The sequence below is a fragment of the Camellia sinensis genome, chromosome 4 (genome assembly GCF_055761805.1).
Source record: "Camellia sinensis isolate YWXY chromosome 4, ASM5576180v1, whole genome shotgun sequence".
In the NCBI taxonomy this organism is placed as follows: Eukaryota; Viridiplantae; Streptophyta; class Magnoliopsida; order Ericales; family Theaceae; genus Camellia; species Camellia sinensis.
The window spans coordinates 200,679,630-200,699,577 of NC_138964.1; the positions used below are offsets into that span (position 1 = coordinate 200,679,630).

Sequence of the window (19,948 nt, forward strand, 5' to 3'; positions counted from 1 at the left end):
AGTTGGTGCATAAGCACATTTAACTAATATTTCATCAAAGTCAGCTTATAGTTAGTAGGAAATTCCACCAATTTGTCAATCAAATTTATCTTCAAAAAGTTCAAGCAATATGCATTATGTGCATTGGGAAAAACCACTGAAAGAGCATCTAGCAATCTATGTTGATGGTTCGACACAAAGGACAATCTCCAGCCTGAACCAACAGTTTTTAACAACTGACTTAAAAATCACATCCAATTATCTTGATTTTCAGCATCAACAATCGTAAAAGCCAAAAGAAACAAGCCTGAAAACAAAATAACATGAAACTACAAAAATTAGCAGACTCACAATACAATAACAGAAACCAAAATCCACCAACTACCAAAACACACTCACAAAACCAAAACTATACTAACTGCAAATAAATACATACCTTTATTACCATCATTTGATGTTGCTGCAAGTAAATGCCCCCTTGTAAATCCCCTTCAAGAATGTACCATCAACAAACAACAATGGATGACAAAATTGAAAGCCATACAAACATCCATGAAATGCCATAATTAACCTCCGAAAACACCTACTACTTTCATCCACATCTAATTCAAACACACTTCCAGGATTTGTTCTCATACCCGTCTCAAGGTACCATCGAAGTTGGTTAAAAGAAGTTGCAAAATCACCAAACAACCCACCTCTTGCCTTATCAACTCCTAACCATGCAACCCGATAAGAAACATCTATACCATATTGCTTTTTCAACTTTTTTTTTTAACTTCAATAGGACGATTCAACGGATTATCACTAATATCATTATGCTTAATATCAGACACAAGTCTAGAACCAACCATTTTGCTACAAGATCTACGAGCAACAACCCCACAAGTATGTACATTTTCCAACTTTATAATTAAAAAAATACCATAATTCATCAACACCTTTCCATACACAAACCATTTACAACTCGTAGACAACTTCATCATACATTCAGCAGTTACTCTTGTTGCATCGTTCTTCAAATAATTCACTGCAAAACTATACTCAACTGCATACTTAGCCGATGCAATACAGAACGCCAGCACTCCATCTTCAAATTCTTGACCAACACTGTGTATAATCCCCTTCCAACTAGAAGACAACAAGACTCTTTCTGATTCTGGATAAAAACTAGGCAACAAACCACCAAGATCATCATAATCATTAACCAAAGAACTCTCACAAATTACAAAATAAATCCTAGAAGAATTATCATTAACCTTCACAATTCTCCTATCACCTACAACAATATCAATAACATGAGAACCACTGCAACCTACCATTGACATCATATTTCCCAAATCATCATTATATTCAACAATACAATTAGAATATCTAAGAAAAGAGAAAAATAAACAAAAGTTACCAACACTCAACTCCTTGAACTGCGCAGATATTTTCTCAACAACTGCATGATAACTACATCTCTCACTAATCTTAATAGCAGCAAAAGAGTTACTGTATTTGCACATTAACATGAAACACCCCTCCATACTACAAAATCACAAACCAGCAAACAATTATTTACAGATTTTAAACTGCAAAATTATACAGTTATAACATATCAGTATTAACACTTCACAATGCACAATTCCAAACTGTAAAATTATACAGTTACAACATATCAGTATCAAAACTTCAGAATTTACAATTCCAAACTATAACTTCAAAACACATTACACTAAACAACAAACAAAATCAACAAAATCAAAATTATTACACTATATCACATACAAAAATCACAAAATAAGTATCAAACAAACAAAGTTTATCACAAAACAAAAAACTATAACAACATTGCCAAACACAAACCAGAGATCACACAAACACAGAGAGAGAGAGAGAGACAGAGACAGAGTGAGACACAAACACAGAGAGAGAGAGAGAGAGAGAGAGAACGTATGCAGAGATCGCCTATACACAGAGATTTAGATCGCACAACGAGATCGACCTCACAGCACAAAGAGATCGGCATCATGGAGAGAGATCGAGATCGCAGACAACCTCGCATAGGCGAATATTTGATTTTTCACATGTATATATATATATATATATATATCAAATCAAGGGATAATACAGTCATTTAAAAAATAAGAAAATATAAAATGAGACCTCTAGATACAAAACTTAAAAAATTGTGGACCTATTAGTCTATTAAAAATAAGAAAATGGTTGGAACTCCCAGTGGGGATGACCCCCAGCAACCCCACTGGTTTTTCATTGGTTGAATTTTTTTTTTTTTCTGTCTTGCTTCATAGCCCCCGTGGAGGTAGAGGTGCTGGGGTCACTCCCACTAGTCCCAGTACATAATAATTTTTCCTTTTTTTATTATTATTTTTTTTATATCAAATGTTGTACCTTATGTATGGGACTCACACCATATCGCTTCATGTGAACCCCACACCCCCTCGGACCCCAGTTTCCCCTACGATTCATCCCCACATTCGTGGTGACTACGAAAGTGAACCCCAATTTTCTCTTCATCACGGCCTCTCCTCCTTGCGATTCACACTCTCACAGCTCTCTCTCTCTCTCTGTGCAAACATGAGCAAGGGACCTGGACTTTTCTCTGATATCAGCAAGAAAGCCAAAGGTAAATCACTCATACTTTACTCTCTCTCTCTCTCTCTCAGATTCGCCATTGTTGTGTACCAGTGTGTGTGTGTGTGTGTGTTTGCGTTGTATTTACGGAATTCTAATGTATTGCTTGAATGTAGATCTGCTGACAAAGGACTATGTCTCCGATCAGAAATTCTCCGTCTCCACTTACAGTGACACCGGAGTGGTATGAATTCATTTCTCTCTCTCTCTCTCTCTCTCGGATTCTTCTTCTTCCAGATCATAAATTAGGGTTTTCAGAGATTGTGCCACAGTTTTAAGTGAGTTTTACGTGAATAATCTATTTGCAATAGGTTTTTTTTTTTTTTTTTTTTACCAATTTGTGATCGAATCTCCATTATTATGAATTATCTGTGTGAATTATGCTGGTGTTCTGTATAATGAAGGCACCGCTAGTATTTGCTTTGCTTTTACACTAGACTTGTTTTTAGAAGAGTTTGTAATCAATGTGCTTATTAAGATATTTATTGAAACATTAGGAACAAGAATCCTTATCTTGACCATTACTCCTAGATCAATGTGTATATATATATATATATATATATTTGTACCAAGTGATTGGTGATTGTCCTTATGTACAAAGCCCTCAACCTCAAGGTTTGTAAGCCGACCACTGAACTAGTGTTTCCCTGTTTCTGGTGTTTACCACTTGGACTTCCTTTTTCTTGGTAAGTTATTTTATTACCAAAAATAAGGTTTTACAAAGGGCGTGGTCAACATATGAGAGCTAATGCCTAATTGTTCAGCCCGAAGTCATTTTCTTGAAGCAGAGAGAAGGACCAAGTTGTAAATTATAGATTTGTGAACTTGGTGTGTTAATATTCTTTTTCAACTTTTCCTTTTGGTTGTGTCAGTGGTCTAAAATTTGAGAGGACTATAGCAGTGGTATGCTGCTAATGTGTTATTCCTTTTGGACCTCCTTTTAAAAAAGGAGAAGTGGCATTCTTTTTGGATTAGGAGAGAGCTGATCCTTGTGCCTTCTCTAATCCTCAAATGGCTTGTTCCAATGATGTAGGCCTTTCAGTTGCTTTCACATATTTGGTAGATAAATATTCTTGTGTTGCCTGTTTCCAAGGCTTCATTAACCAAATTTATCAGCAACTTAATAAAAATCTATTCGTATGGGGTTGACAAAAGTGAAATTGAGCTTTCAGTTTTTCTGTGACAAGGATTATTCTAAATAAGAGAATTAAAGAAGCTCTAATAAATTGGTTGAGAGAACCATCGAACCATTATAAGAACATACCAGTGGTAGGTGTTCTTGGTATGTCTTTATTATTAAGTCATCATGTAAGATACGAAACACTACTTGCCAGGATCTAGATGGTAGAACGGAAAGGAGGAAAATTACTAGTATTCATTTATGAAATGAAAAAAAGATAAAGAGAATTGGGATATTGACAATTAAATACTAATGGATTTAGGATATTGTGAATTGTCTTGTCTTTCCATTTCCCCCCTCTTTCAATAGGTGTTGACTCAAAGTTTGAGTATAAAAACAGATGCAAAATTATGCTGGACCTCATGGTTTCAACTATGAGTCTTCTTTTACATGTTTGTTTTTGTGTTTTTCCTTTTTTATTTACTTGGTAAGTGAGCATTTCATTACCAAAAAAGAAGAGATACACAATGGAGCTCAATACAATGCCCTTGGGACAACAAGCACAAAAACCATGGCCACATGCTCCCGGAGATAGCAAACAAAAAAATAAAAAGACCTAGGCACTAATTGAACTCTCACAACCAGAGAGCTTAGACCAAAATTAAATGTCCTCGCACCCCAAGAGGATAATGTAATTAAGCAATCTTGATACCTCCTTTCCCCAGAGCCAACTTCAATCCTTTGAAAAGCAACCTTTACTATTGTGAAAACTGAAAAGCAACCTTTCAGGAAAATAATGTAACTGGATCCTAGGTTTGAGGTACAGATGCTTCTCTGCTTTGTGATTGATAGGAAGTTTTGGAGAGAAAGCCCTTGTTGTAGTCTCTAAACAAACTCGTTGATATAGTTTCAATGACTCGAGGGATATGATTGGGGAAGAAGCAAAAGCTAGATACATTGCAGTTGCTATAAATGTATGGTGGAACTGTGAACTGAGTGTAGAAAATTGTAAGAGAGACAAGCATGCTCCATAAAAATTGGCTTGATTTGAAAGTTTAGCTTTTAGCACCCTCTTCCATCTCTCTTTTTGGTAATTCCCCCACCCTCTCTTCCTGCATCCCTCCAAGCCCCTTGCATATCTCCGTTGCTTGGTCTGCATTGGAGTAAGACTGAATGAGGCTTCTTGGTGTATGTTGTTTAATGGTGATATACTGATAGTTGATGAAAGTATGGTAAAAATAAACAGTATAAGAGTTCCCAAATCGACATTTACGGTTCATGGCTGCAAGATTATCTGAAGTGTCATTTTTCTTGGAGATCAGTTGTAAAGAAAAGGAAGCTTGAAGGTGTTGCTGTGGGATTGGAGTGAGATGAATGAGTCCAAATTTTAGTTTGACATGTTTTGTGATTTGTTCTATACATAACAAATTGAAGGTTTGGGACTAATTTTTTGATTTGGGTTACAAAAATGAATTGGTGGCATGACAAGACATATTAGTAGTATTAGGATTTTAAATGTAATAGGTTATTGATATTCTGAGACCAGATCTGAAAAGGTTATGGGTGTGGTCTTAAATTCAAGTTTAAGTAATGACTACTTTATTGAAAAAATATTAGCTGGAATAGAATATTTTGAAAAGACATAATTGTTCACAAAAAAATTACAAGAAAAAAAAAGAGGACTGGATGGCCAATAATAAGACTGAACCCACCACTACTTGAAAGCTGGTGCATTTATCCCACAATATGTGACTGATAAGCTGGAATGGCAAAATAGAAATTTGTGGTGAAGGTAGTATTTGGTAACTTATTTTATTATTGAAATGTCTTTCACCACGATTTTTTATTTCGTTGACATGTCTTTTAATCACAAAATCTTTGAGCTGAAATTTATTAAATTTGGGTTTTGGTAAATGAAGCTTCTGAACAAAATGAAAATAAAAATCAATTGAAGGTCAACAGCAAAGATTAAGTGACGGTGGTTGATATCTCTGAAATAGTAATGCAATGACCATATAAACAGGCATTTTATGTTGGCTTTATAAAAATAAAAAAAAAATCTAACCTACCCAAGTCTCTCTCTCTCTCTCTCTATATATATATATACTAGGCACGGTGTAAATAATATTAGGATTATGATATAATTGTACTCGCAAAACTATTTAAATTTAAGATTAAAATGTAATTATAAAAATATATTTAATAGACTACATTCTACAATTCCAAACAAATCTAATATAAAAAAAAAAATTAAATATCAAATAATTAAAAACTAATCATGGGACTAAAGATATCCAATTAATTTTTTTATTTTTATTTTTATTTTTATAGATGATTTACTAAACGGACCTTACAATATGAACGTTTCAAATAATTAAAAGTTGCTCCTCATAACTTGATTGGACTCTATTGCGTAAAGGGAATCATAGTTTCACCAATTTCATAGGCCAATGTAATTAATTGCATGCTTCCTATATATTAAGGAAATAAAAGTGCATACTTCTCTGCTGAAGCGCATTCAGTAAACTCACAGTCATATTATTTTGACCCTCCATCTCTAATTAGGATATTTTCACAACTCCTGCACACAGGCAATGCTTGCTTTTTCTGAAGCAAAGCAAGGTACAACAGCCTAATGCACCTGGCAAAATCCACCATTTGATATGGCACCATTCCCCCACCCCCCAAAAAAAAAAAAAAAAAATTAACATTGATTAAAAAAAAGTTATAGAATTTTATACTAAAAGTCGAGTAAAGAAGATAAACATGAGCAATAATTATCTTCGCTTAGCCAAATTAATCATCTACCCAGAAGCCTAATCAAACCAAACTAAGTCTTATGTTACAATCAATTGGGATTGACTACGTGAATCGATTTCGTTTTTTCCATCCTGCTCTGTCAAGTTATAATTTAATTTACAACCCCAAGTGACCAGTTCATCTTCTTCAAATGATACATTGACACTGCATCATCAGAGCGATGATACTACAGCAAAGGACTCTAAATCCCATAAAATTAATCTCAACCCATTAGCAACTAAACAAAGAAGAATCCATAGCATGTCACGCACCCAAGAAATCTCGATAAACAACGCAGGTATTCAACCCAAAGGCACAATATTGTATCTTCTATCACATCACGCACCCAAGGACTCTATTGAATGTAATATATATATATATTTTTTCACTATTTCTATCAATATTGTATCTTCAATAAGTTCATAAATTATAAATTAGTTCAAGAGAAAGAAAAGGAGAGAGTTTGGTTATCTAATAATCCACTTACCAAATAATTGAGAGAAGTTTTTGAAAGTCTTCACCAATCTGTGTATTCCAGTTGAAATGTTAGGCTTTGGAGCAGCCAAGAAACCCCAAGAATTCCTCATTTTCAGCCCAGATGATGAACTCTCTTCTCTTTCTTCTTTCCCTTGTAATAAAAGACATAAAACACAAAGCACTGTCAAATACACAGAGAAACCAAGGGAGTTACCTGGACTGAAACCAATGAACTCTCTCTCTCTCTCTCTCTCCCAACTTTTTAATTTATTTAAATTTTATCTGTCTTATACCAAATACTTTGATATTAATTTCCAAATAAAAAAAGTTATAAGCACCAACCAACATTTGGCAGAATAAGAACATTTTCTCTTCATGTTCTATTGAATGTAATATATATATTTTTTTCACTATTTCTATCAATATTGTATCTTCAATAAGTCCATAAATTATAAATTAGTTCAAGAGAAAGAGAAAATATTAAGATTAAAATCTGTGTGGGGATAAGATTAAAATCTGAGGGAGGAAATAAGCAAATTGGGGTGTGGGGATAAGAGAAAAGCAAATCTGTGTAACTTGAGCCTCTCTCCCAACTTTGAAAAGCAAATCTCTCCCAACTTTGTCTCAAACAATGTAACGTTGGGATCAATAAATGAGAACTTTATTTAGATTCTGGAAGTAAAAGAAGGAATAAATGACCAAACCTTTGAGCCTTGAAACCTTTCATAACTTTAAGAAACTCATCATATTTATCCCTTTTATCTTGAAATATGTCCTTAACTGCCTTGAGATATGCCAATGCATCATTGGTAGTTAGTTTCTGTGTGCTCGCTCCACCCATCATCTGGGCCCAGAGCTTCATTACCCACACCAAATAAAAAAATAAAATAAATCAATATACTAATTTTATCATTAAACTTAGGTCAAAATATATTCTTTCAACAAAGGTAGGTCTTAATTCCTATTTTTAGCTTCAACCCTAGATATATAATCAAACTTCAGACAGATTTTATAAAGAAAAATTCAACAAAAATCAGATCTTTGTTCTCCTTGAAGGAACAACATACTGAGTAAAAGAATGAAAAACAAAAATACTGAAGTTTAAAATCCGAAGCCAAACAAAATACCTAATCAGTAAATAACTAACAGACTCGCACTCAACAATTTCAAACATGATTCACCAAATTTTCAGAAATTTTACTTGCTTATAATTTTTTATACAATAAAGAAGCACTCATAATCACAGCTTCCAATATCACAATATTAGAAAAATGAGAGTTAAAAAAAAAACAAACTAAGAGAGAGATAGAGAAAGGACTCTCGGTTCGGCGCGAGAGGAGACGATGGGGCGTTTGAGTTGAGAAGCCATGTACATATCATCTCTAGCCCTCTTCATCTTCGTAATCAAAACACTCAATCTTCAAAAACCATGCTTTGTCGAGACTTTAAATAAATAAAAAACAGTCCGATTAGAATCACAATCCTAGCCCCAAAAAAAAAAAAATTTTAAATTAGCAAAAATTACACACCAGATCTGGGAAAAAAACACAAACACAACACAATAACCACAAATTTTAAACTCACAATCCAAAAACCTCTGAACACAACAGACCTTAACTCAACAAACAACAACGGTGGAGGAAAATAAGTAACCCAAATAAACTCCAAATTCAGAAAAATCGAAATCAAAACAAACAAAAATCGTACCTTGCCAAGCATCGGTAGCAAAGAGGCAAAGAGGGTTTCGGCGAGATCTGCTAAGAGGAGGAGAGGACTGAAGTGATAAAGGGGGATGAGGAAGAGGCTGTCATGATGGCGGTGGTCGAGGGATCTGTTGAAGAAGGAGAAACAGCGAGGGTCCTGCGAGGGAGAAGAGAGGTGGTCGCGATGGCGGTGGTTGAGAGGGTTCCTGTTGAAGAATAAACAGAGAGGGAGAGAGGGAGAGAGAGATAAAGAAGGAAGGAAGAGACGTGGGTGAGAGCAGAGAGGGAGAGAGAGACGTGGGTAGGTGAGAAGGTTAAGGAAGAGAAGTGTTTGGGCGGGAAATAAATAATTCAAAGCCGTTGATATATACTGAAGATTGATCTCAGCGGTCCAATTAAATGTATCTCTGAGACATTTCTATACATTTTCAAAAAACCTCTTACCTTATTATATAGATATATACAGGGAACTATTACTGTTATTCTTGTTGTTATGTTTTTCTCTTGGAATGTTCCATGAAACAGTATATCTTGGGGGCATCTTAATATTTGCTAGTGATAGAATAGGTTGATGCAACGTTGTCTTCTTTGTATTTTGCAGGGTCTTTTCGCAGTGATTGGTTTTTATTAATGATGAATTTTAGTTTTCTATATTGGTGAATGGTGACCTAGAAACCTTGTATTTTTATTTGGAAGTCACAGGATAAATAAAGTATCTGGTTTTTTATAATGCTTTTAATTAAATTAAGTATTCTATCCTTCTACCAGTTGAAAGTCTTGTCTGTATTCTTCTCTTAAATGGCTCCCAATTCCTGGATAATTGTTCGTTGATGGCTGATATGTATCCTTGTCAAATATCACTTGAATTTTTTTTAATTCTTTTCCCCATCTTAATTTGAGTTGTTTAATTTTCATATTAATGGGGAGCAAGAACTCAATTCAACTGCTCTTTTTTTTTTTTTTTGTCCTCTCCCTCTCTCTCAGGCCATCACATCAACTGCGGTAAAGAAAGGAGGACTATCTACTGGGGATGTAGCAGCACAATACAAATACAAGAACATTCTAATTGATGTCAAATTTGATGCGGCATCAAGTGTGGGTTTCTTAATACCTCAGTCTTCTAAAAGTTCAATACACTTGTTTTCGGTGACCATATCCTCTTATGACTGTTTTGGCAGATCTCAACTACTTTAACTTTCACTGATTTTGTTCCCTCAACAAAGACCATTGCTTCATTCAAACTGCCTGATTATAACTCTGGCAAGGTATGTATCTAACAAACTCCTATAGGAAATATGAGGTGTTGGTATCTTTTCAATTTCTGAAACTTTTTGTGTGTTTTCTTATGCAGCTGGAGGTTCAGTACTTCCATCACCATGCAAACTTCACTACAGCTGTTACTCTGAGCCAATCTCCTACCGTTGATCTTTCTGCAACCATTGGTAACCCAACTATCGCTTTTGGTGCTGAGGCTGGTTATGAGACCAATTCCAGTAAATTTACGAAGTATACTGCTGGCATTAGTGTGACAAAACCAGACTCTTGTGCTTCAATAATTCTGTAAGTAGTGGTGGTACTAGTTTGCCACAATATAAGCAGTGAAATTGTTCATAAATTCTGATGTTTAGTTGCCATGGTATTCTCTCAGGGGTGATAAAGGAGACTCTATAAGGGCATCTTATGTGCACTATATGGATCAAATAAAGCAGAGTGCTGTTGTGGGAGAGATCACTAGAAAGTTTTCGACAAATGAGAACACATTTACAGTCGGTGGATCATATGCAGTTGATAACCTGACAGTGGTCAAAGCAAAGCTCAACAATCACGGGAGGCTTGGGGCTGTCTTGCAGCACCAACTTGTACCAAAATCACTTCTGACCATCTCTAGTGAGTTTGACACCAAGGCCTTGGACAAAACACCCAGGTTTGGTTTGGCCCTTGCTCTCAAGCCTTGATGATGATATCATGCTTTTGAAGTTTTTGTTTTGGTCACATTTGAAAAAAGGAGCTCTCAATAAGTAGTTCCACAGAGATATTTGTTTTAGGATATTAATTAATGACTCTGGATAGATACTTAGGCCCTTCCACTGTCATTCTCTCTCTCTCTCTCTCTCTCTCTCTCTGTATTTTCTTCTATTTTTCTCTTCCAAGCATCTTGACATACTTGCATATTTATTCTCTTGATTTGGAGGAGCTTTTTGTTGGGATTGGCAAAAAATTTCTTATCGGCTTTCTTATGAAAGTATGTTTTGGGATTTTGGATGTCATTGGAATATACCACTGATGGAAAACAGTTTTTGCTCATGCTGTCTTCTTACTTTCACTTTGGTATTATTATTTTCTGTTCTTTTACAGTTTATACGGTGCAGAAGTTGGTTAAATTGATTGCATTAGTAGGCTAAGCAAGAATCTGCTCTGCCCATTAGTAGGCTAAGCAATGAATGCAGCTCTGATGAAATTGGTGTTCGTGTTTTTTGATAAATTCGTAATTGTTTTGTACTTTAGGGGGGGCCATAGGATTTGGAACTCAGTACATTTTTTCATTCTACTTATTGCTACAATTCTTGAAGACACTATTAATGAGTATTGTTACATTCCCTAATACATTATCCCCATTTTGACCTCCAATGAGGTGAAAGAGAGAGAGAGGAGGAGAGTAGAGAGATAGAGAGAGGAGTGTGGGTTCTTTTTTACATGGCCTATTCTATGTCATTGGAAGTGGGTTGGAGTGCTTAAGTAGAGCTTCCAAACATTTTTTTAGTAGTAACATGGGCGAGTAGTATTGAAGTCTTTGATTGTTACGAATGAAGTTCTAGGAGGCTGTTTATGTTGCGACTTTCGAGATGAAAGTGATTTGGCTTTTAAGTAGTGGCAACTTCCCACTAATTCAATTAATCCTCTATTCATAGCTACCATGCAAATTGAATATCTTTTTAACTTTTAAACAAAATTTTAAATAATTTACTATTCACCATATTTATAGCCTTTCAATTACTATAGTAGTCTCTCATCTATCTTGGTGTTTATAAAATTTTAACACAATGGACTCAAAACTCACCATAATAATGTGTTCAGTGTTCTGCCCAATTTTAACACGATCAATGTTTTGCTGTTATCTTCATTAATTATACTTACATTGATAGCTCAAATATGCCACATTGTCTATTTTTCGTTTTATAAAAATTCAACCAAAAATAAAATAATAGGCTAATATAAAAAAATAATATTAATAAATTTCTTATTTTATACAACTGCTATAAAACTGCAAACAATTATATCAACATAATTTTAATTCAAAAACAAATTTAAAGGCATTTGTTTGTTTTTTTTTTTTTTTTTTTTTTTTTTTGAACGAGATAAAAAAGTTCAAGAAAAGTACAACGGAGTTCAAAAGATCAAATCACATGAGTAATGAATTTAATCGACCACGTGACACTCAAGTGAAGGTTGAAACAAAAGTAAGAAAAGTTAAAATAGAAGTATTGGACAAGATAAATAAAGGGTAAATTACATTTTATCTCTTTTACATTTTGGCTACTTTCTTATTTTGGATTTTAAAATTTATTTTTTTTCACTTTAATCTTTCATATTTCAAATTTTTTTTAATTTACTTCTAAAGTTAATTTCTGTTAAAAATTAAGAAAAATTACTCAAAAATCTCATTTGGAAAAATGTTGCTCCATTTAGTCCTAGAAGTTTTTTTTCAAACCAATTAATCTTTTTATTTATGGTATATTTTGGAGTTTACTTGTTTATCCTTGAGTGTGATTTTGGTTGTGATTTTTTCCTAATGTTTGGATGAGTTGGTTATGGTATGGTGTTTATTTTTCAAATTTTTGTGGAGGATTATGTGGAGTGATTTGTGGGGTTAGTGATGTTTAGCCATTTGATGTGGTGGAGTTGATGTAGAATCATGGTGGTGTTGTTGTTGGTTGTTATTTTATTTTATTTTATTTTTTTGATTTTGTGACTGATATTTGGGTGGGCATATTAAGGTATAATGTTATGTGTCTAATTTTTATTGTTAGGGTTGCGTAGAATGATTTTTGGGGCTGATGCTGTTGCCATTTCACGTAGTTTTATGATGTGGAAGTGTGGGTCATTGATTTAGGGGGTTTGGTTTCTTTTTTTTTTTTTTTTTGGTTCAATTGCTGTTTCAGGTGCTATGTTGTTGACCGTCTGTGCGGGAATTTGTAGGTCTGTTTCATTGTTGTGTTGGTGACGTGTTGGGCGACATTTTTGTAGGTTAGTTTCGTATGTTGTTTTGTTGTTGGGTCAATGTGTGTGGGTGTGTCTTGAAGTATGGAATTAAGGTGCAAATGTTACGTTGCTATTTTAGGGGTGTAATTTTTTATTTTTATTTTTTGTACTGGATTGTTCAGGGTTGTATGTTGATTTATTTTTGCTCTGGATTGTTCAGGGGTATAGTTTGATTCATTCTATTCTGTATTGATTCGTAATGTTATGTGGTGTTGGTTTAATCTATTGCAGGTATAAAAGGTGCAGTGGTGTTGTTGTGACGTTGTTATGTACGTATGGACAGACTAGTACGGTTGTTCGCCTCCATCAAGCTTTGACGTTTGCATAGTTGGTTGATAGTGTATGTAAGAAGCTTGATAGCTTGGAGTGGGATTGATAGCTTGTTCATCATGTGGTTTTACTGATGTTGGCAAACATTTTTCAGACAATTAAATCCCAAATTTAATTCTTCTGGTAAATATTACTGATGTAGGTAAACATTACCGACATTACTAAAAATTAAAGACAGGACGTGATGGTTGTTAGGTTGGTAAACATTTTTTTCCTAGTGCTGCTTTATCGTGTGTTGTTAGTGGTTCGATGTGGTGTCAATGTGGACTCCGTTTTTTATGGTGTTAGTGGTTGGATTAATTTTTTGTGATTGTAACAATCCCGACTCATGATTAACGTTAATCCATACTTAATTATACCTAATAAGTAATTAAAGTTAAATTTTTCATCATATGTTGCCTTATTTGTGTTTATATCTGTTTAACATAGAAAATTTTATTTATGTTTCCATTTCGGTTTGCGAATTGAAGGCCTTATCGGCATCCGATTCAAAAATTGACTTGATTTATGTGTTATTTGAGATTTTTAAAATTTTATGATAGATTTAATTGAAATTTGATTTAGAACCAAATAATTAAAATAAAATTAGTGTAATAGTTTACTTTAATCAAAAACTAATTAATCTCACTAATGGTACCTATATAAGCCATATGTTGCCTCATACCACCACTATACACACACACTCCATCATCTTTTGCCATCAAACGTAAGAGGGAGAGAGAGAGAGAGTTAAGTATAGAAAGCTTGAGCTCAAGAGAAAGGGAGTTTGGATTGGAAAGAACTTAGAGCATTTGACTTGGGAACTCAAAACATCTACACATCTAGGCCATAATTGAGCACCTAAGGTCACGCACCGCAAGATATTTGAATTGTCTACTTTGTTCATCTACTTGGAGCCATCTGTTATTTGTGAGTAATAACTTAGTAAAGTTATGTTCAAGTTAAATTATTTTCTGTATATGGAATAAGATCTATTTTATGAAATGTCATGTTTTATACTATGAATGATTGTCTAACTCTCACAAATGTTTGTGGCATTTATGCTATGATTCAAGTATGTTATCTGTTATCTATACCCGAACTGAAGGTTCCTTATGGAACGAACAAGTTATATGTACCCGGTTGGAGGTTTCTTTGTGGAATTGACAAGTTATCCGTTCCCAGTCCGGAGGTTCCTTTATAGAATTGACAAGTTATCCGTTCCCATTCTGGAGATTCCTTTATGGAACTGACAAGTTATCCGTTCCCGGCTGGAGGTTCCTCTATGGAATTGACAAGTATGATCTATGATGCTTTGTAAATTATTTGTTAGCGCTAACGGATGTATTAAGGACAATTAAGCATGAACCCTGATTTCTATATATGCTATGAACAAGAATACGAATGTGAATCTGTCTTCAATATGAACTCTGGTTTCTAAATTAGTTTTAGGACATCATTCATGTATCCCTTTACTCTGTTATTATTCATTGGGCTCTCGCTCATTATTTATTTATTATGTATGTAGGTGAGCAGGCTCGTGACCAGGCTTAAGATGATGCTTGAAGAATTTTGTGTTTGTCAGCCACCTATTGTGCCTCTCGAGGAGGTTCCGGATTGGTCAAGTCTTATGGCCATGTTTTGTGAGTATTTAAGACTTTGTTTCTTTTGGCTCACGAACAAAAAGTCTGTTTATATATACATGGGATGATGTATGACTACTATACCTTTATGACGTCATATGTATGCGTATAATGTAAGATTATCTGTCCTATGTATGTCTGCACAACTCCATGGACTATGTATATTTTTATATATTTGCTTCCGCAGCCCCTAACATATGATTCTATTCAGAGGCCTTAGGTAATCTAAGGATTACTGGCTGGTTATAATGCTAAATCTACAGGGGCGGGTTTGGGTCGTGACAGAGTGGTATCAGAACACGTGTTCTACCGCACACATGAGTCCATACGAGCTTAGGATGTCCTAGTAAGAAGTAGAGGCATTCTATCTGCATGTGTGAGTGTGTGTACATTAAAAGTGAAAATTGAATCTAACCATGATCATATGACATTGAAACAAATGATCTGAATACTGTGAAAGAGACTATTTGTCTATGTTTATAGTGTTCTGTTTACCTATGGCAAATGGAAAATACAAGAAGTGATGGGTCAGCTGAATCATCTGAGGCTTGAATGAGCTGCATAGAACAAATGCTTGCAGCTTTAACTGAGGCAATGAATCAACAACAGAGGCAACAACCCTTACATTCCCTACCTCCACCGATACAAGCTGAACCAGATAACAATGATATTATCAACTTGACCCAGAAGTTCATGAAAATGAAACCACCGACTTTCTTAGGTGGTATTGAGCCGTTGAAGGTAGCAACATGGTTGCTTGAGTTGGAAAAATTATTCGAGGTCTTTCCCTGCTCTGAGACTCAAAATGTTCTTTTGGCCACCTATACCATAAAAGATAAAGCTCGTAGATGGTGGTTGCTAATCCGAAGGAATAATGGGACTATGACACGAGCTCGTTTCAATGAGATCTTTTACGATAAGTACTTTCCTCAGTGCTTCTGAAATCGAAAAGTTTTTGAATTCCAAGAACTTAAACAAGGCAAGATGTCAGTGGCCGAGTATGAGGCCAAGTTTACTGAACTGACTCGATTTGCTTTACATATGGTGGATACTGATTACAAGAAGGCATGGAAATTTGAAGGCGGATTGGATTTGGAAGTGTTTGACAGAGTAGGCGTCTTGAAATTGCCTACTTATGTGGATGTTTTAGACAGAGCAATAATGGCAGAAGCCATCTTGGCAGAAATGAGACAAGCCAAGACACCAACAACAGAATAGAGAAGCAAAAGGTCTAGACCCAATTTTCGGAAGGGCTGTTCATTCTTTTCGAACAAAAAGCAAAATACCAGATCTTTAAGCAGCTCAAGTCAAAGCAGTGGGTCTACGCCAACCTGTTCAGAGTGTAGAATGAGGCATAAAGGCATGTGTCATTGTGCATCAGGTGCGTGTTTCTGGTGTGGCAAGACCGGTCACATGATTAGAGATTGTCTAATGAGGTTCGACAATGCTAACCTTCCGGTAGCAAGTTCAACCGGATCCGCTCCTATAACGAGGACTAATGCAAAAACAAATGTCAGGGGTAATACTGGAAATGAAACACTAAGGCAAGGAAGAGTGTTTGCACTAGTGCCTGGGGATATACAGAATATTAAGTTAGTCGTGTCAAGTATAATCCCTATCTGTGCTCAAAATTCCTATGTACTGATTGATTCTAGTTCTATGCATTCATTTGTATCGCATGCTTTCTCTCGGAAATTAACTAGACCGTTAGAACCTTTGAATTGCATAGTATCTGTGTCTACACCATCTGGAAGTTCTATGATATATGCTTATATTTATCCGGTATGTGATATTGTGATTGGTGATATAACATTGTATGTTGATTTGTTACCTTTAAGCATTGATCATTTTGATTGTATTATGGGTATGAACTGGTTGACTAAATACTGTGCCACCATTGACTGTGCAAGTAAATCTATTGTGTTTAGACCACCTGGCATGCCTGAATTTATTTTTACTGGAAATGGGGTAGTTCTCCCACCATACTTGATTTCATTTATAAAAGCCAAAAAATTATTGAAAAAAGGTTGTTGGGGCTACTTATGCTGTGTATTGACTGTGTCTTCGGATAGTACCAGTGTGGAAACTATTCCTGTGGTTTGTGACTTTCCTGATGTGTTTCCTAATGACCTACTCAGGGACTTAAATGATAGGGAGATTGAATTTACGGTTGATGTAGTACCTGGAACACAACCTATTTCGAAGACTCCCTATAGAATGTTAACTTCTGAACTCAAAGAGTTAAAAGTTCAATTCCAAGAACTCTTAGACAGGAACTTTATCCACCTAAGCACATCACCTTAGGGTGCTCCAATCTTATTTGCAAAGAAGAATGATGGGTTCTTGAGATTATGTATAGACTATCATGAATTGAATAAAGTAACCGTAAAGAATGAATACCCATTACCCCGAATAGATGACCTGTTTGATCAACTCCAGGGAGCCTAAGTATTTTCTAAAATTGACCTTAGATCTGGGTACTACCAATTGAAGGTTAAGACAGAAGATGTAGAGAAGACTACATTCAGAATTAGGCATGGGCACTATAAATTTTTGATAATGCCGTTTGGGGTGACTAATGCACCTGCTGCCTTCATGGACCTTATGAACAGCGTATTTAAATCATATCTAGATGAGTTTGTTGTTCTGTTTATTGATGATATTTTGATTTACTCCAAAAGCAAAGAAGAACATGAGAACCACTTGCAAAGTGCTTTACAGATTTTAAGAGAAAAGAAGTTGTATGCAAAATTGTCCAAATGTGAATTATGGCTTGACAATGTAGCATTTTTGGGCCATGTAATTAACAGGGACGGTATCTCTGTTGACCCTCAAAAAATTAAAGCCATTGTGGATTGGCCAAGACCAACTAATGTTTCAGAAGTTAGAAGTTTTCTGGGACTTGCAAGTTACTATAGAAGATTTGTGAAAGATTTCTCAAAACTTGTTATGCTATTGACACAGTTGACGCAGAAAAATATACCATTTGACTAGAACGATCAACGGGAGTCAGCCTTCCAAGAATTGAAAACTAGACTGGTAACTACACCAATCCTAACTTTACCAAACGGAACAGATGAGTTCCAGATTTACAGTGATGCTTCCTATAAAGGCTTGGGATGTGTCTTGATGCAAAATGGAAAAGTAATTGCTTATGCCTCTTGGCAACTTTGTCGTCATGAAAGGAATTATCCAACCCATGACCTTGAACTCGCCGCGGTGGTTTTTGCTTTGAAGATTTGGCGACATTATCTGTATGGCGTGACTTGTGAAGTGTACACAGACCATAAAAGCCTCAAATATTTCTTCACCCAAAAAGAATTGAACATGAGACAGAGGAGATGGTTAGAGTTGATCAAAGACTATGATCTACAGATTCTATATCATCCAGGAAAGGCAAATACCGTTGCAGATGCATTGAGCCGAAAATCCATTGGGAACTTGTCATGTCTGCTCACCGGCCAGAAGGAATTGTTATGTGACCTGGAGAAGAATGAGATTGAGATTGTGATACGTGAACATGGCAGAATCTTAGTTGTCATTTCCACTCAACCTGTAATCATTGAAGAAATCAAAGAGAAGCAACTTGAAGACGAGGTCCTAAAAAAGATTGTAAATGAACTTGACTCAAAATCGAGACCAGGATTTGTACTTGAGAACAATGTGTTGAAATTTCATAATCGCCTTTGTGTGCTGGATGGTTCTGATTTAAGAAAACGCATCATGATTGAAGCTCACAACTCTAAATTTGCCTTGCATCTGGGGAATACAAAGATGTATCATGACTTGAAACAAAATTTCTGGTGGCCTGGGATGAAAAAGTATATCGCAGATTTTGTGGCAAGATGTCTACAATGCCAATACGTTAAAGCCGAACATCAATAACTCGCTGGTTTGCTACAGTCGCTTCCAATACTAGAATGGAAGTGGAAACATATTACTATGGACTTCATTTGGGGTTGCCTCGCTCCCCTCGAGGTATGGATTCTATTTGGGTCATTATTGATCGTTTAACTAAGTCTGCCCATTTTCTGCCTATCAAAACTTTCTATAATGCGGATAAGTTAGCTAACATTTATGTGAATGAGATTATGAGATTACATGGTATGCCAGTATCCATTGTATCTAACAGAGATTCAAAGTTTACGTCAAGGTTTTGGCAAAGATTGCAACAGGCTTTGGGAACTGAACTGGGGATGAGTAGTGCTTACCATCCACAGACAGACGGTTAATCCGAAAGAACTAATAAGACTTTGGAAGATATGCTACGGATGTGTGTGTTGGACTTCCAAGGGAATTGGGAGACTTACCTTCTTTTAGCCGAGTTTGTGTACAATAACAGCTATCATTTAAGTTGGGATGGCTCCTTATGAAGCTTTGTATGGAAGAAAATGCCATTCTCCTATCTGTTGGGCTGAAGTAGGTGATAGACCATTGTTGGGATCAGAACTTGTGCAAGAAACAACGGAAAATGTGAAATTGATCCAACAACGCTTGAAAACTGCACAAAGTCGCCAAAAGAATTATGCAGATGTCCGAAGAAGAGATAGGGAGTATGAAGTCGGGGATCACGTGTTTCTCAAGATGACTCCAATGAAAGGACAAACGCGGTTTGGTGTTAAGGGCAAGTTAGCACTGAGATACGTTGGGCCATATGAGGTTCTGGAGAAAATCAACCTAGTGACGTATCGGGTAGCCTTACCGTCAGTTATGAAGCATATACATAATGTCTTTCATGTCTCAATGTTATGGGATTACTTACAAGATCCACACCATGTTATCGAGCCGACACATGTGCTTTTAAAGGATGACTACACGTACAAAGAAAGGCCAATACGGATTATAAACCGCCGAATTAAAAAGCTAAGGAACAAGGAAGTACCGTTGGTAAAGTTGATTGGCAAAACCACAGAGGGGCCTATGCAACTTGGGAAACGGAGGAAGACATGATGAGAAAATACCCTGAATTGTTTCCTTTAAATCCAGTATTCTTTCAAAATGAAGGTAACTCGAGTTTG

The 19,948-nt window shown here is 35.6% G+C and overlaps 1 protein-coding gene and 1 long non-coding RNA gene across 2 annotated transcripts; both read left to right on the forward strand.

Moving 5' to 3' along the window:
• Positions 1 to 1,832: 1,832 nt before the first annotated feature.
• Positions 1,833 to 11,022, forward strand: LOC114306670 (mitochondrial outer membrane protein porin 2). The gene is made up of 6 exons (XM_028251950.2): positions 1,833 to 2,611; positions 2,736 to 2,803; positions 9,703 to 9,813; positions 9,897 to 9,983; positions 10,070 to 10,278; positions 10,367 to 11,022. Exons 1-6 carry the CDS (start codon positions 2,368 to 2,370, stop codon positions 10,671 to 10,673), a joined length of 1,026 nt encoding a protein of 341 aa, XP_028107751.2. The 5' UTR covers positions 1,833 to 2,367; the 3' UTR covers positions 10,674 to 11,022.
• A 1,844-nt stretch (positions 11,023 to 12,866) lies between these two features.
• LOC145789824 (uncharacterized) lies at positions 12,867 to 13,512 on the forward strand. Its single transcript, XR_014328219.1, has 2 exons — positions 12,867 to 12,963; positions 13,210 to 13,512. It is a non-coding gene; the product is annotated as an uncharacterized LOC145789824 (long non-coding RNA).
• Positions 13,513 to 19,948: the final 6,436 nt, after the last annotated feature.

What these genes read in the sequence shown, in the direction of transcription:
- LOC114306670 (XM_028251950.2), top strand. Translation starts at nt 2,368, where the DNA reads ATGTTGTACCTTATGTATGGGACTCACACCATATCGCTTCATGTGAAC. An exon ending in CTGATTATAACTCTGGCAAG is followed by an intron (nt 9,984 to 10,069) that starts GTATGTATCTAA and finishes TTTCTTATGCAG; the next exon opens with CTGGAGGTTCAGTACTTCCA. An exon ending in TCTTGTGCTTCAATAATTCT is followed by an intron (nt 10,279 to 10,366) that starts GTAAGTAGTGGT and finishes GTATTCTCTCAG; the next exon opens with GGGTGATAAAGGAGACTCTA.